Source organism: Halichoerus grypus, chromosome 10, assembly GCF_964656455.1.
Source record: "Halichoerus grypus chromosome 10, mHalGry1.hap1.1, whole genome shotgun sequence".
Classification (NCBI taxonomy): domain Eukaryota; kingdom Metazoa; phylum Chordata; class Mammalia; order Carnivora; family Phocidae; genus Halichoerus; species Halichoerus grypus.
In genome coordinates this window covers 63,403,417-63,418,619 of record NC_135721.1, presented here as the reverse complement: position 1 = coordinate 63,418,619, position 15,203 = coordinate 63,403,417, and the positions used below count along the sequence as shown (strand labels likewise).

Genomic DNA, 15,203 nt, shown 5'->3' with positions numbered 1-15,203 from the left:
GCCTCCAGCTCTGGGATTCTGGGGCAAAGAGATGCTCACCTGGGTGCTGGGTCCAGTGCAGGTGGAGATGGCCTTCCCCGGGGCCCCAACTCACTTGTCATCTACTTCCTAGAGTGGGTGCAGTTAGAAAGATCCCAGTCAAAAAAATCCCAAGGCTTCCACTCTCCTTTGGTTTAATTCATTACTAGTGGAGTATTGATTAAGTACCAGACTCTTGGGGACAGGCTAGTGTAGTGAGAAGATCATCTCAGAGGTGGGTTCACATCTAGAATCCTCATTCACTAAGGAGGGTGAGCTTGGGTAATTAATTTATCAGAACCTCATTTTACTCATCAATAAAATGCAAATGATAATAACCATCCCCTAGGGGGTTGCAACAAGATATTAGGATCATGTAGGAGAAGCTTTAATGCTGGACTTGATTACAAAACAATGGTAGATATTGTCATCAGGAGAAGGCGTGTAAATGTATAGGCGTGCACCTCCAGGATTGGGTTTCTTAGGCAAAGCTGGATAAAGGTATAGTTCATAACCCTCCAATTTAATCTTCTTCCATGGTTTGAACTATAATGTAACTTGGAAGAGTTTTTAATTAAGTAATTAATCAATTTCCTAAGGATTTTAATAGTATGGAGCATCGACATAATAGTTCAGAAATACTTGAAGGTTCTCTTGGGTTGTGGATTGTGTGTGTGTGTGTGTGTGTGTGTGTGTTGAGGGGAGCTATGTGTGAGTGGTGGGGGAGCCTGGTCTTCTTTCTAGTAGCTTAATTTAGAGAAATACCTATTAGGTCAGCTAAGGGCAGTTTCACCCCAAGTAGGAGAATCTCCTGGGGGTCTAGATTCATGACCTGGCTTCAAAAGACTTTCCTGTGCACCTCCTTATCAAGTTCAGAAAGGTGGGGCTGGATACTTTCTGACGCAGCCTCTACTCCTCCTTTTTGTCATCCCTGGCCAGTTACAGCATCGTAGCCTCCAAGGCCTCTGGCCCACCCCTGAGGGGTTGTGGCGAAGCCCTGCTGAGCGGCCAGTCTTCCCCCTTCTGTCCATCATCTTAGCCAGAACATCCCTGGACGCCCTCGTGATCCATTAATGTGGTTGACTGAGTAAATGATATGTGCACTTACTTAGTTTGCCTTAACTAAAAGGAGGATTTGGTTTGTTTTCGGCTCTGATGGTTTGGGACTCCCAGTTGAGGACTGTACATTGAGGGTAATGAAGGCCACAACACTTCTCTTGGTTTATGTTCCTTTCTGTGATCTGCTTTTGAAATGGCAAGAAATCTTTTCAAGGCTACGAGGTGGTACTGCAGCTTTAGAGATGGGGGATGGGAGCGCTAGGTCTTCCGTGGAGGTGCCTGTGCCTGGGTCCCAGCACAGGCTGACTTGTCTGTGTTTAAACATTTCAGAGGTGGAGCAGTGCGGGACAGTGGAGAGATAAAGGATTTGGAGTCTGACAATTTGGGCAGCGTGGGCAAGCTGGTAACCTCTCTGAGCCTCAGTGTTCTCATCTGCTAAATGGGGCTGCTAATTCTGTAAGGGGTTTGATGAAGATTAAATGATCCATAGATGGGGTTAAATAGCTTTCTCAATGTCACACAGATATACAATGTTTAAAATAGGCTGGCTTTCTTTTCTTTCAGCTAGTTGACATTCTCTGGTTAGAATGTGTGATCCTGCAAGGGTGCAGAAAGGGGATTCTGGTTCTGCTGTTATAAGGAGTTGGATTCTGAGAACCATGTCTGTGCACTGCTGAGCATATACCAATGCTCAGGTTGCTCCGACCTGGGATTTCAGGGGACAAGGGGCAGATTTGGGGGAACAGGATCTGTAGATTTGTTATGCATCACATTAATGTTCCTCTCTGTTCCCCAACACACCAATCCCCCTCCCTGCAGTGAAGAAAAATTACAAATTAGAACAATTCTTTAACCACAGATAGAGTACTTGAGAATCTTACGTATGAAAATTTGAGTGGTATGCTATGAGGTGGATTGAATCTTTTAAAAGTCCACTTTAGACAGATGGATAACATCTGGTGGCCAGTGGCAATGTTAAAAGGACAGTTTGTGTTTTGAAAAAGAAAGCCCAAATCTTAATGTAGGAGATTGGAAGAAGCTGCTTTATAAAGTGGTTATCCAATCGGTTGCTTAGCTGTTCCACAGACGGGAAAGGAAATCGCTCAGAATTGTATCCCCAAGAATATTATTTACTCTTGGAAGAAGGCGTGGTGATAAAGAAAGCTAAGTAGGCTGTTACCCCTTCTACCCCAACTGGAATTCTGGGAAGTATATTGTTCACTCCATTCAGAAAGGCATTAACCCCACGAAGCCCCGGGATAGCACTGCTCCTATTTATTTCCCAGTTCTGGAGAAATCAGGAATAGCTGTGGGATAGTCAAAAGGAAGTGTTTTCAGACGGAAGTTCATTTAGATGGAGAAGAATATGACTTGAACTTTCTATGAAATGCCAGGATTAAACTAAATGTAGAATAATTTTTGAAGCTTAGAAAGATTAATTTTTTTTAGTATTATTTTCTCAGAGTCTCCACAGCTTCTGATTTCCCTTAAAGCATCGATGTCAACAAACTCCAACCTTGCAGGGGTTTACTGAGACAATAATACGAAATCCTTCCTCAGTAGCTAGAGCTGTATCCTGTTTTGGCCACGGGCCTAGGGCTTTAAAGCACTGGTCAGCCCATAAACACGTATTACGTACTGTAGGCAAGGCGCCATGCTGGGCGTGTCAGCTTGTCAGCTATGCAAAGGATGACTCTAGACTTGAGTCTGCCCCCAGAAGCTAAGATACCTACATTGGAAAAGAAAAAAAAAAAAGATGCCCGATGAGTGCTCCAGCTAGTGTATCTCAGAGGCATTAAGCGGTGAGTGGGAAAGTTACTTCATTCATTCATTTGTGGTTGTCGCCGCCACAGGCCAGAAGCTGTTCTAGCGCTAGGCGAGACTTCTCAGAGGCATCTCTCCTCTTAGGTAAGTTCATACAGGGAAGAGGACAGGATTTTCTAATTGGGAAGCTAGATACAATCAGGCTTCATGATTAGCTGACAGAGGGAGCTAAAGGTGGAAAGGCAGGAGAAAGCCTTCCTGGCTTGGCCCAAGGGTTTATTCATCTTCCTGGTAAAGGGGAGGGGTGGGGTTGGTGCAGGAGAGACGGAACATTCAGGGGGTGATTCTGAAGATCAGTCTGGCCACGGCGAGCTTGACTCGGGTGGGTGAGGAAAGATAGAGGATGGGGCGGACCAAGGCAGGGACCCAGGTGGGAGGAGTTTGGAAATGGCCAGGCCTGAGGTCTGAAAGTGATAATGAGAAGGAAGAGGTGGGCATCAGAAACAAGGAAACAGAATAGTCAGGATGCCAAGAGTTGGCATTGGAGTTAAAACCACGCTGCGCAAGATCCGCTTCTTCCTCAGGATGACTCCCATCTGAGGCCTCAACACTCTCAGGGGAAGCAAGCTGTGGTTGGCAGATGTCTTATAGTATATTTTCTCACCAGTATCAGGCAAAGTGTTAGAATGAATCTGAGTGAACGGGGATCAAGTCTCATCTGAGTGCCTCTAGTTCTGGGTTGGATGACCGAGTCCCAAGACCGAGGTTTTCTGGCTTTGGAAAGCAGGGGAAATCTTCGGTAGCAACCCCATGACCGCCCCTGGTTCATCGCCACCAAACCAAGGTGCTTCAGGAAATGGTCCCTTCACTCTATGTGTGACTGGAGAATAAAGGGGGAACCTCACAATGCGTTTTCAAAGTTCCTTGGTTCAGGTGTCTACAGTGGGGGTGCTGTGTTCTGGACATACAGAGGTGGACAGAATAGATGGGGTCTCCATGCTCAGGACCAGTCTGGTGAGTTCTCATAGCCACATCCAACCATATGTGATTGTAATGAGTGCCACAGAGGGGAAATAAAAGCGGTAATGGTGGAGTGTATAAGGCAACTTCCTTTAGATTGGGGCTACTGGTCAGGGACGGCTTCTGGGGAAGTGACTTATAAAGTGAGGCCTTTAGGTTGTATAGAAGTTTAAGGGAATGCATTGCAAGTGAAAGAGGGAAAGGGCTTCTTCCTTGGGCCCTGAAACCAGGCCAGTGGTGGTGGGGCTCAGTTGGGGGTCAGGGGATAGGTCCCACCTTCTCCACTGCTACCATCTGTGCAAGCCGCTATCCTCTCCCTCTACCTGAACTAGCCTGGTGGCCTCCTCGCTGATCTCTCCTGGCTTCCACCTTACCTCGTCTCCCTTTCTTCTATCCACCACCCCCCTCCTCTGGTCTGTTTTCTACACAGAACAATGGTGATTCTTTATAAAATGAACCTATTGTGTCACTCCTCTATCCTCAGCTCACCAACAATCCAGAGTCCTTCCCGTGGCTGCCACGGCGCAGCATTAACCAGCCCCGACACCCACCCTCTTGGGTCTCATCTCTCCCACCTCCTCTCCCAGCTCTGCGCTCGGTGCTCACTGTGCTTCAGGCACACTGGCCTTGCTGCGACATCAGTCATATTCATCTCAGGACAAGTACTTGCCCTCCTGTCTGCCTGGGATCCTCTTCCCTCAGATGTTTGCTCCTTCATTTCACCCGGGTCTTTGTTTTCCTTCTCAGTGAGGTACCTTCTCTTAAAAAATAGTATTTTTTAGCCTACTTTAGTTTTCTTCCCAGCACTTTTCACGACGTGGCATTGTGCTCTATACTTACCTTTTGCCAGTTTTTCCCGCCAGAATGAAAGCCGTAGGATGTGAAGGTGTTTGCTGTGTCCACTGATACATCCCTAGCACCTGGACTGGTACCTGGCACATAATAGATGCTTACTAAATACTTGTGAATGAGTGAGTGGACCACCACTCATGTGGGAGAAATAGGCCAGGTTAAGAGGACTGGGGGTCTTGGGAGACTTGAAGGATTTTGCACTTTATCCTAAGGGCAGTGAGGTGCTGCCACGCATGGGAATGGGTTCAGAAGAACTGTTTAGTTCAGAAGTGAAAGGTGAGGGAGAAGGAGACGCCAGGCATAAGCACAGGCCCTTAGGGAGAGCAGCAGGATGGGTGGAGGCAGAATTTGCTGAGAGGGGCAGTTTGGGGAGGGGGCTTTGAAAATCCCACAAGAGCTTGGCATTGTTCAAGTTTTCGTGTGGGATGCCTGGGAGATGCGCAGGATGTTCAGCCAGTAGGGCTTAGATGCGCGGGTCAGAAATGCAGCTAGAGGGCAATTGTGCTGGTCCCCTGTGGGAACCGGGCTGTTAGTCCCGTGTCAAGGGCTGAACACAGGGCGGTGCTTGTGTTTGTGCTGATGGAAGGCGTGTTGCCTCAGAGCTGTTAAGCATTTCTCAGGTCCCAAGCAGCCATTTTCTTCCCGGAAGATGGGGCAGGGGATCCTTGGATTTTTAGTGGTTTCTTGTGAATTAACTGGCTGCTCCCTAGATACTGGCCGGATGGCCTTGGGCAAGTGAAGCTTTGTGAGGTCCAGCCCTCCCCCCCCCCAAAGAACCATGAAAATCATTATCCTCCAAGTGTTTTGTGAAAATTCGATGAGATCATACCAGTAAGCACTGGGCAGGGAGCATAACCAATACCCGTTATTGTTATTTTTATGACAATCCTCAGCTTCCTCTCAGCTTCTCCCCTCCTCCCCTAATATCACAGAGAATTCACCAAGTCCCGCCTCCCTCCCAGGAGGTCTGAGCCTGAGGATGCCTCAACTGTGTACCTCCCTTGAATGGTTGTCTCTCTCTCTCTTTTCAGGATATCAACCAGAAACTCCAGGAGGACAACCAGGAGCTGAGGGACCTCTGCTGTTTCCTGGATGATGACCGGCAGAAAGGCAAGAGGGTGTCCCGCGAGTGGCAGAGACTGGGCCGCTACACGGCTGGGGTGATGCACAAGGAAGTGGCCTTATACCTGCAGAAGCTGAAGGAGCTGGAGGTGAAGCAGGAGGAGGTGGTGAAGGAGAACATGGAGCTCAAGGAGCTCTGCGTGCTGCTTGACGAGGAGAAGGGCGCAGGCTGCGCGGGCAGCCGCTGCTCCATCGACAGCCAGGCCAGCCTGTGCCAGCTCGCCGCCTCCACGGCGCCCTACGTGCGGGACGTGGGCGACGGCAGCAGCACGTCCAGCACGGGCAGCACCGACAGCCCCGACCACCACAAGCAGCACGCGAGCAGTGGCAGCCCGGAGCACCTGCAGAAGCCCCGGGCCGAGGGCAGCCCGGAGCACGCCAAGCACCGGAGCACCAGCCCCGAGCATCTACAGAAACCCAGACCCTCCGGGACCCCGGATCACCCAAAAGCACTCAAAGGACCCAGCCCCGAGCACCACAAACCCTTGTGCAAGGGCAGCCCCGAGCAGCAAAGGCACCCGCACCCCGGGAGCAGCCCCGAGACGCTGCCCAAGCACGTGCTGAGCGGGAGCCCGGAACACTTTCAGAAGCACAGGCCCGGGGGCAGCCCTGAACACGCCAGGCACAGCGGAGGGAGCCCCGAGCATCTCCAGAAACACGCCCTCGGTGGGAGCCTGGAGCATCTACCCAGAGCCAGGGGCACCAGCCCTGAGCACCTCAAACAACATTTTGGGGGGAGCCCCGATCACAAACATGTGGGCGGAGGAGGCGGAGGCAGCGGTGGAGGCAGCCGGGAGGGTACCCTCCGAAGGCAGGCGCCGGAGGACGTGTCACCCCATCACCGGAGTGTCTACAGTGGCATGAACGGTGGGTCAGTACGTGCTGGGGAGCCGTTTTGGCTGGGGCAACTCGCTAGAGAGTTCTGAACCATGGAGGGCTTCCCAGCCACCCGAGGAAGTGCAGGCGCTGCTGGATGGGGGGGGGTGGTTTGGGGAGAGGAGCAACCATGTGCTTCCCAGGCTCCGTGTGTTTCTTCCCCTGGATTTGTTTTAGTTTGTACGAGTCGCAGTCAAGTAAGCCTGGCGAAGACAGGGGATGAGCAGTTAGGGGAAGGAGAGGAACAAGAATTCCGCGGGACTCTGAGTGGTCAGGGTGAGATGTGTGGGGATTGAAGATAAAAAGAGAACCAAGCTAAGGATTTCCAGTCTTGAACTTGAGTATTTTCCTAGTTGTGTGCGGTGTCCTATTGGGGTTCTTAGCCAATGGCTGACCAAAAAAAGGTTTTTGAATCCAGTTAACAGCTTATGTGCATAAAGAAATGAATATTTATTATGAAAAACGGTAACACTGGAAAAGAAATACGGTGTCCCTTCACAGGCTCCATGCCGTGTTCCCTGAACGCCTGCAGATACGCCTTACTTTACCTCGGCGACTTTGTCCTCAGTCGGGGGACTTCCCTTTGTGGGAGAAACACATCAAATGATTTCCTTCCATACTCTCAAAACCCGCCACCCTCTCCCAGACTCCCTTAACCATACTTTGAATAGCATGCTTTTTTTACACTGTGAGACAGCCTCCCCGGTTGTTTAAATGTTCCTCTTGAAAATGTACAGATGTATTTGGACTCTCCTTTGGTTTCCGAAGGGTAATATCCGCTGCATTTGCTGAGATCGCTCTAAACCAGACCCTAACCCTTTCGGAAGGGGTTGAATTTCCTGCATCTTGGTCCTAAAACCACTTGAACTCCAGAGAGGGGAAAAAAAATCATTTCTTAAAACAAACAAAACCCCCTCCCAACCCCTTCATGTTACTTACAGTTGAGTTAGAACTAAAATGTTTGGTTTTATAAACTGTGGGGTTTTTCATCCAACATACTTGAGCTTTTCCGCTTTATTTGAAAGCTGCCACAGAGTCTGTGTGCAGTTCAGCTCTGAGCAGTGGTGGAGGCGGCCAGTGTGAGCAGTGAGTGACATGAAGGGGTAAATTTTCAATATTGTACCTGGGGATTTACCTGTTGGATCCCATTTCATCCTAATCCTTTTCTCCTAGTGCTGAAAATTGACTCCTGAAGCTTGGCTTCTAATGCATCCTGTGCTCTTTTATGTGCAGATGGAATTGGAAAGGGTGGGGAAGATGCTGCTCCTTTCTGGTTTGGGCTGGGAAGTGGAAGGTGGGAGAAGCCAAGTCACCGGTGAGCTGAGGCCTCCCGGCTGGCTAGCTGGCTGGCTGGGGCCTTTACTAAGTTAATAGCACCCTCACTCACTCTTCCCAGGACTGGCCCAGAAGCTGCCCTGATTGCTGTGGGCGGCCTTGGCTGTGTACTTCTCACAAGAGATGAAAGTCATTTAAAAAGTCATTTTAGTTGTGTTACCACGGATGACGTGAGCTGCTAGCCATGAAGCTTGTCTTCAGGGAGTAATGGGTTAATGGGAAAGTTCAAGTTAATGACTTTTCCATTTCTCAATTACTTTTTAATGAGCATGAGAAGTAAATATGTTTACTATTTTAGGGAAAACTTGTATCGAACCAAAAAAAAAAAAAAATTACTTAGGGGCCAGGTAGTGTACATACAAAACAATTTTTTTTCTTTCCCAAAGTGCTCTTTTAAATAAAGAACTCCTCTAGTTTAATCAAGGCATGATTTAACTCACAAGAAAAGATTTCAAATGCAATTTTTCAGCAATACCTTGCATAAAGTAAGGTATGTTTCTAGATGAGGATGACATTACATCATGACTTATTATTGCCTGGATTCAGATAGATTTCATGATCTGGCAAATGATTTTTAAAATTTAACCATTTTATTTAATTAAGAGTTTGGTGTAACATAGATGCATTATTTAGAATGACACTGTATTTAATTCTTACGTTTACATCAGGTTTTCTCATTCTTAAGTGACAAATCTTCTGGAAGTGGATATCCTCACCAAAGTATATTTGTAGTGCATTTGCATTGCATTTTTATTTCAGTAATTGATTGGAAAATGAAGTGGCACAATGAGGTGTTTATGGATCATCAGCCTATAAATTTGGGCCTGTGTGTATCCTGCCGTTGCAAATTAATTTTTGATATGGATGGTAAGACATGACTTTTCATATTTTTAATCCCCCCACACTCCGGTTGAATCATTGGCTTAGAAACAAGTAGGAACTGGTAGCGAGCTAAATCCCAAATTGCAGATTTGCTGAGTCATGTACAGAGTCATTCTGTTTGGAGTTTGTGTGAAATTATGAGTGATTTGGATGAGCACTTGCAGGGTTTTGAGTGAAGAAAAAGTAGATGAAAGCGGGTGGAAGTGTGTCTGCATTGTGGCAGAATGAAACCGAAAAGAAGCACGTATTGGCACAATATGGTCTTACTTGTAACGTTCCCTCCAAAAAGACACACATATGCGCCCTGAAGGAACATCAGTGAAAACAATTACTGTTTTAGTTGACTGTGCCTTGGACATCTTTAAATCTTGTTACAAACTCAGTGGAGGAAACAGCTGATGAACTGGGTATCCAAGAGTTTTCTTTGGTTAAAACAGCTTAATTTCCAGCTGGATATAAGGGTGAATTGGGGGCATTTTTCCTTTCTTTAAAATAGCTAAGACTATATAGCCATGTTTAAATTAGTAGCTGATTGAAAAACAACAAAAGCCAAGACAAAACAGAAAAAAACCCTCCAACTTGAGTAATGTGCTCACGAGTGCATTTGCTTTTTTAGAAGTTATGATTCAACTGTTTTTCAATTTGCAGAGAATACCATGTGCAAAGAGGAAGTAGATTTAACATGGTTACATCTAGACGTTAAGGCATTTGTCTGTTCATTCAAGTCACTGCTGTGTACCAGATTTGTAAATTAAGTACTTGATTAGCTACTTTTATCTAGACATGCACCCAAATAGATAGCCTCCTGGAGAATGGGGGATTCGCTTCCCTGATCCCATTGAAATCCAAGGTTGGGTCAAACTTTCTTAGGTGAAAGTGTTCCCTCCCACAGTGAAACCAAGGCGTTTTGCTTCCAGATATCAGCTGGCAGATCTGTGCTTTTTAACAGGTAGCTTTTTAGCCCAGGTCACGGGCGTTGTGGACTCAGGTCCTTCCAGCAATAGCTGTTTGTTGTTGACCTTCCACGCAAAGATGATTCTGATGATCAGGAGCCCATATGAGTGGTTCACCCATTGGGCATTGTGAATCTAGTTGAAAAAGTCATAAAAGTAGTTTTATTTTAATTCTAGGGGCACATATTGCTGGTTATCAGCAACTGAGAAGGAATGATGAGAAGAAACATTACTCTGTTGTTTATCGTCCTTCTAAGAAAAATTGCTTAGCTATCCTGGTGGGTCTCATTTACTTTATGGACTTAGAACATGTTCCAGTGACCAGTAGCTTCACACTCTCCTTCATCATCACGCTAGCCAGTGAGAGCACCCATGAGGAAACTCTTCATTTGTGTCACACTGGCTCCATGTGGAATTACATCTGGCCTTGTGGATGGAGTGTCAGGGTTGTGAGTGTTCAGCTCCCTCCTGAAAGCTTCTTGGTGCTTCCTTCCTTCTTTTGTGAGGGGATCTCCAGAGACATAGCAGGTTGTGTCTCCCCCCAGTTCTTTCTCTAGAGCAGGGCGTCTCAACAGTGGCACCACTCACATTGGGATCAGATAATTCTTTGTTGTAATGGGTTGACTTATGCATTTTAAGAGGTTTAGCAGCATACTGGGCTCTCGCCACGAGCAACCCCCAATTGTGACAATGAAATATGTCTTCAGACATTGCCAAATGGTCCCAGGGGGTAGGGAATGGGTAAAATTGCCCCTGATTCAAAACCACTGCTTCAGAGAGAGCAGTGTTTTTCAACCTGGCTGCAGATTAAAATCACCGTGGTAGCTTTGAATAATCACCAGTGCTCGGGCCCACATGCAGATGTGTATTGAATTGGTCTGGCCCTGAGTACGTTGCAAAAGGAGGTCCGCAGGTGATTCTAAAGATCAGACCAGGTGAAAACCATTGCCCTAGGTGAGTGCGTGTTCTTTAAGATGGGTTGATGTGCGTGAAGTGGTGAGGAATGCGAGCTTCTTGGGAAGAAGAAAGTTAACATCTTTCCTTCTTTTGTCGAATTCCGAGCCTGAGAAGGACTGACCCCAGCAGGTATGGTGAAGCTTCATCCCTCATCCCCAGACCAAGGTTCTCAGATAACACCTTTGTTGTATGGGTTGAAAATTTGAGTTTTTGGTGGATGGGATTTTTAGGTTAACTTGGGGAAACTCTGGCATATGAGTAGTTCAGGGCTACTTTTTAAAGCCTTCACGTCCAGACTGACAGGGAAGCACATGAATTTCCAACCCATTTATAGCAGATGCTGATGGCGCATGTAGATCGTGTAACGCCTGCAGTGCTAATGAGTATTTCCCACCGAGGATACTGTATTTCACATCGCCCAGCTCATAAGTTTTACTCTGAATTTTCAGATTTCTTCTTATTCTCTGTTGAGGTTATTAATGAGTGAACGAAAAACGCTGATAACACAAAATGACCTTATCTACGAGGGGCAAGATAACCTGTGTGTGGAAGAGCCCAGCAGGAATTCTCTGAAGCAAGGTTGTCTGTAAATTAAGTACTGGGGCACTACAGCATGAGTAATTGCTCTCATAAATCTTTTATTTTGCTTAGAAAAAGTCAGAATATCCTTTATGAATGAATTTTGACAATAGAAATTAAATGTCTCTTGGGAGAAAAATTTTAACAGTTACAGAATACCAGAACTGATTTAAACTGAGGATCTGAGTGTTGTTTTCTATTGTGTGAACTGACGTGTAGGTGGTTAAAGAAGTAGATGATGTTTTTTGATCTTTAAGCTTCAGTGTGGTAATTTGGTAGCCTCATACACACTTCGATAGGACATCAGTTTAAGAAGTTCTGAAAAATAGAAGCAATTATCGTACTATACTTGTGTGTGCAAAGCATAGTGCATTTTTCATGACAGTGTTTCGATTTAATGATAGAGAAAGCTTAATATTGGAAATATAGTTTACGAAATTGCTCAATATCTAGGGCGAGCTATTATTGGAAAACCTAGATGGCTTAGAAAGGTATTTTCCAGTAGAATTTAAGGTTTTCAACTCCACTGGCAATAATAAAGCTATAAAATTTCTTTAAATCTAGGGGACCATTTTCCTTTTTCCAAAGGAGATTATCTGTATCTATAATCTATATATGTGTGTATATATTTCTGTTAATAAATAAATTTGTATCTGAACAATGCCAGACATTCAGTTTGATTCTGTTTAGTCAAACCAGTTTCAGCTGCATCTGGCATCCAGCATCCCTCCACTCGTGGAAGCCACTTGCTGCTATGAAGTCCAGAATCCCTTCCAGCTGATGGTGGTCATGTTCTTTAGACCCAATTGAAGTCAATTAAATGTTCATATTTTTGGTTCATTGCCAGAAGATATAACAGAAAAAAAAAAATCATTGAATTAGTGATGCATTTATCTTCTTAACAGAAGTAATTTAAAACCAAGCAGGAGAAGAGTACAAAGTTACGGTGAGTATTCCGTTTGATTGGCTACCTTTTCAGAAGCGTCAAAGGAGTACAGACACAGTGATCTGTTATGAGGCTATATACATTTACTCACAGTGATGATAGATTATTCTGGAGGCAACTGTGTAGGGATCTTGGTCAATCTCCCCTGGTCAGAAAAAGAACGTGAAGATAAACTTTGCCAAAGTTTTAAAAATAATAATAAAGTTTTACTTATGTAGCACCATTGGGCCAGTGTATGCTTGATGGAGTAAGTTTTCCAGACAAATTTATGACCTTAGGCTCTCAAAGTTTGTAAATTTTAGCCCCTTCTGATGCTTACAGGCCTCAGAGACTCTTATGATAGAACTGTGAGTCCTTACATCAGATGGCCCCACATGGCTGTTCTTACTCAGTATTTACTTTCAAATCCTAGACTTTCAGTTACTTCAAGCCCCAGCATGCCCACAGCAGTATTCCTTGCTGCCCTCAGCAGGCCTGACTTTAACTTACTTTCTTTCTCATTGCTCTTTCTAAATTCTGTTCTCTTTCTACTGGCTGGTCATACTTTGGGAAAGTGGATAACCACATTGATTAGAATTGTTTTTTTTAATCGGAGTGAATGACCTTAAATTGTCCTTCTGGCAGTAAAATGCATGAGCTATGGTGCATGGTCCATGTGTCCTGCATCAGTAAGTCCTTTGGCTTTTCAAGGCTCCTCCTGGCTTCTTTTCTGGGTCTTGACTGTACTTAAGAAAACTCTGCTATTCTTGTAATATAAGAACTCAGAAATGTTTGCTTTTTGGGGACTTAGGCACAACCAAGATTCCCTTAATACTATTTTAGTACGTAACGGTTATGGGGAAAAATTGTGTCCATTTGAAAAATTATTTTAAATTTGATTCTAGGAAATATTAAGAATATTTTATGTTTGGAATAAGAAATTAAAAATATTTCATGTTGTGAAAAGAGCTGATTTTCAAGAGTCTTAGGAAATGTGAGATTCAGACCATGGGACGCTTGAGAATACAGGCATGAAATCTCAGCTCTAATTTATAAAAGTCTCTAGTCTGCAGAAGAATGAGGTTCAGGTTACTGCTGCCCCTGACATAAATGGCCTCATCTTGAGAGTGCTGCTCATGAGTTTCCAATAAAAAGAGGGGCTGCTCTTTCTGAGACAGAGCATCTTTAAGAGGAGAGAGGCAGAAGAGGTGTTAGAGAAAGTGAGAGAGAAATAGCAGGTTGCATTATCGCCCTTATGAAGGCAATACTGGTTTGTCCTCCTTAAAAGACCATAACTGGGTTATTCACACATTGCTGGGTGGTCATTTACAGTTTTCACCCAGCAAAGAGGTATGTAGTATAGAGCTTCCGTACCTGAATCCTTAGGGAACGGTGCAGAAGGTCTTGGGATGTGGTCTTGGATGTGGATTGAAACCAGGCATGCATTTAATTACCAGATAAGTGAAAACTTCGATAATATTTTAGGGTTTTTTTTTTTTTTTCCTTCAGATCCTTACGTAGGCCTTCGGTAGGCTTTTCTGTAAGACAGGATATGTTAGGGAGAAGGGTTGGGTTTGGTGATTTCTCAAAGACTGTTTCAGTTATTTGTACTCTGTGCACGCACCTACATTGTAGTTAGTATTCTTGTATGTGTATTCGGTAGAACATTAAATGGATAGAATTTCACTATTGAATGACTTTATACCCCTTTACTTTCAGGTACATAAAAGAAAGTGGTGAATCTTTACATTCTAAAATCTTGCAAACAAGATACTAATAGCACTGCTTTTGCCTGCTGATATAGTTGAGGGATAGAATGTTTTGGTTAACTTTTGGCCACAAACTCAAAGGTCTCTGATGTTTCCTCAGTGAGCTGGCTTTTCTAGTCCAGTGTGTTCATTATTGCATTAAAGACTTTTTTTTTTTTTTTTTTTGAGAGCACACGAGAGAGTGAGCACGAGCGGGGGTGGGGGGGCAGAGGGAGAAGCAGGTTCCCTCCATGGGAGGCTCCCATCGCAGGATCCTGGGATCATGACCTGAGCTGAGGGCAGACGGTTAACCCACTGAACCACCCAAGTGCCTCCTTCCTTCCAATTATTAAGGGGTCTTTTGGCTTTTAGAAGAAAACCCTGATCTGGATTGTATATAGCTACAGCTCCCTGAGTGCCCATAATTGGTAGTTGGTTCACAAGTGATGAGAAGCATGAATTGCATGTAGGGGTGTGGTGTATGTGTGTTTTTATCAGTAGAAAAACCTAATTAGTGATGGATATTTACATGTGAATATATGCACACATATACACACATGTATGTTTTATTCTGTTAAGAATGGATATCTTAATGCTGACAAATAGAAAGAAATTAGGACACTGTGGTTGTATTTAGTTCAGGAAGTCAGAATCCTAGAATTTAAATCTGTAAAGTACTCTGTTTTATCCAGTTCAACTTGCCCAGTTTCTGAAGGAGAAAATTGACTTCCAGAGAAGTTCAATGAATTCTCCAAGGCCAGTTGCCAGTTAGCAGAAGGCTAAAATCAAGCTGACTCACAGGGCACAGAATTCATTTTATAAGGAAGATCTTTAATCTTATAGATTTTGAGGCCACTTGAAGTAGGGGTAATGTTAATAGTGAAGATCCTAAATGGAATAGAGAACCATTCTTCCTCCAGTGCAATTGGAAATTCCTGAAAACCAGAGCCCTGCAATGATAAGAATGAGACAAGGTGAACGTCCATAGACTCAGGCTCAGCAGACTTGGTGGTCTAGCAGGTGAGCTCGTATCTGTTGCTTGGGAACCTCTGATGAGGCCAGATGGGGTACATGGTTCACAGCTCCATGGACAGCTCCTGAAAGATGGTCTTA

The 15,203-nt window shown here is 44.9% G+C and overlaps 1 protein-coding gene across 13 annotated transcripts in view; it reads left to right on the top strand.

Moving 5' to 3' along the window:
* The window catches only part of CCDC85A (coiled-coil domain containing 85A), a 198,180-nt gene that overhangs the window by 2,216 nt on the left and 180,761 nt on the right, over positions 1 to 15,203 (top strand). For 9 of the 13 annotated variants that reach the window (XR_013441809.1, XR_004915943.2, XR_013441813.1 and 6 more), the window contains exon 2: positions 5,745 to 6,702. Coding sequence is in view for 7 of the 13 variants with exons in the window: in XM_036087844.2 (XP_035943737.2) it covers positions 5,745 to 6,702 (958 nt within the window). In the remaining 6 variants the exon portion in view is untranslated. Of the gene's footprint in view, positions 1 to 5,744; positions 6,707 to 15,203 lie in introns of all 13 variants that reach the window. The other 4 variants (XR_013441812.1, XR_013441810.1, XR_013441811.1 and 1 more) reach the window with 1 other exon arrangement.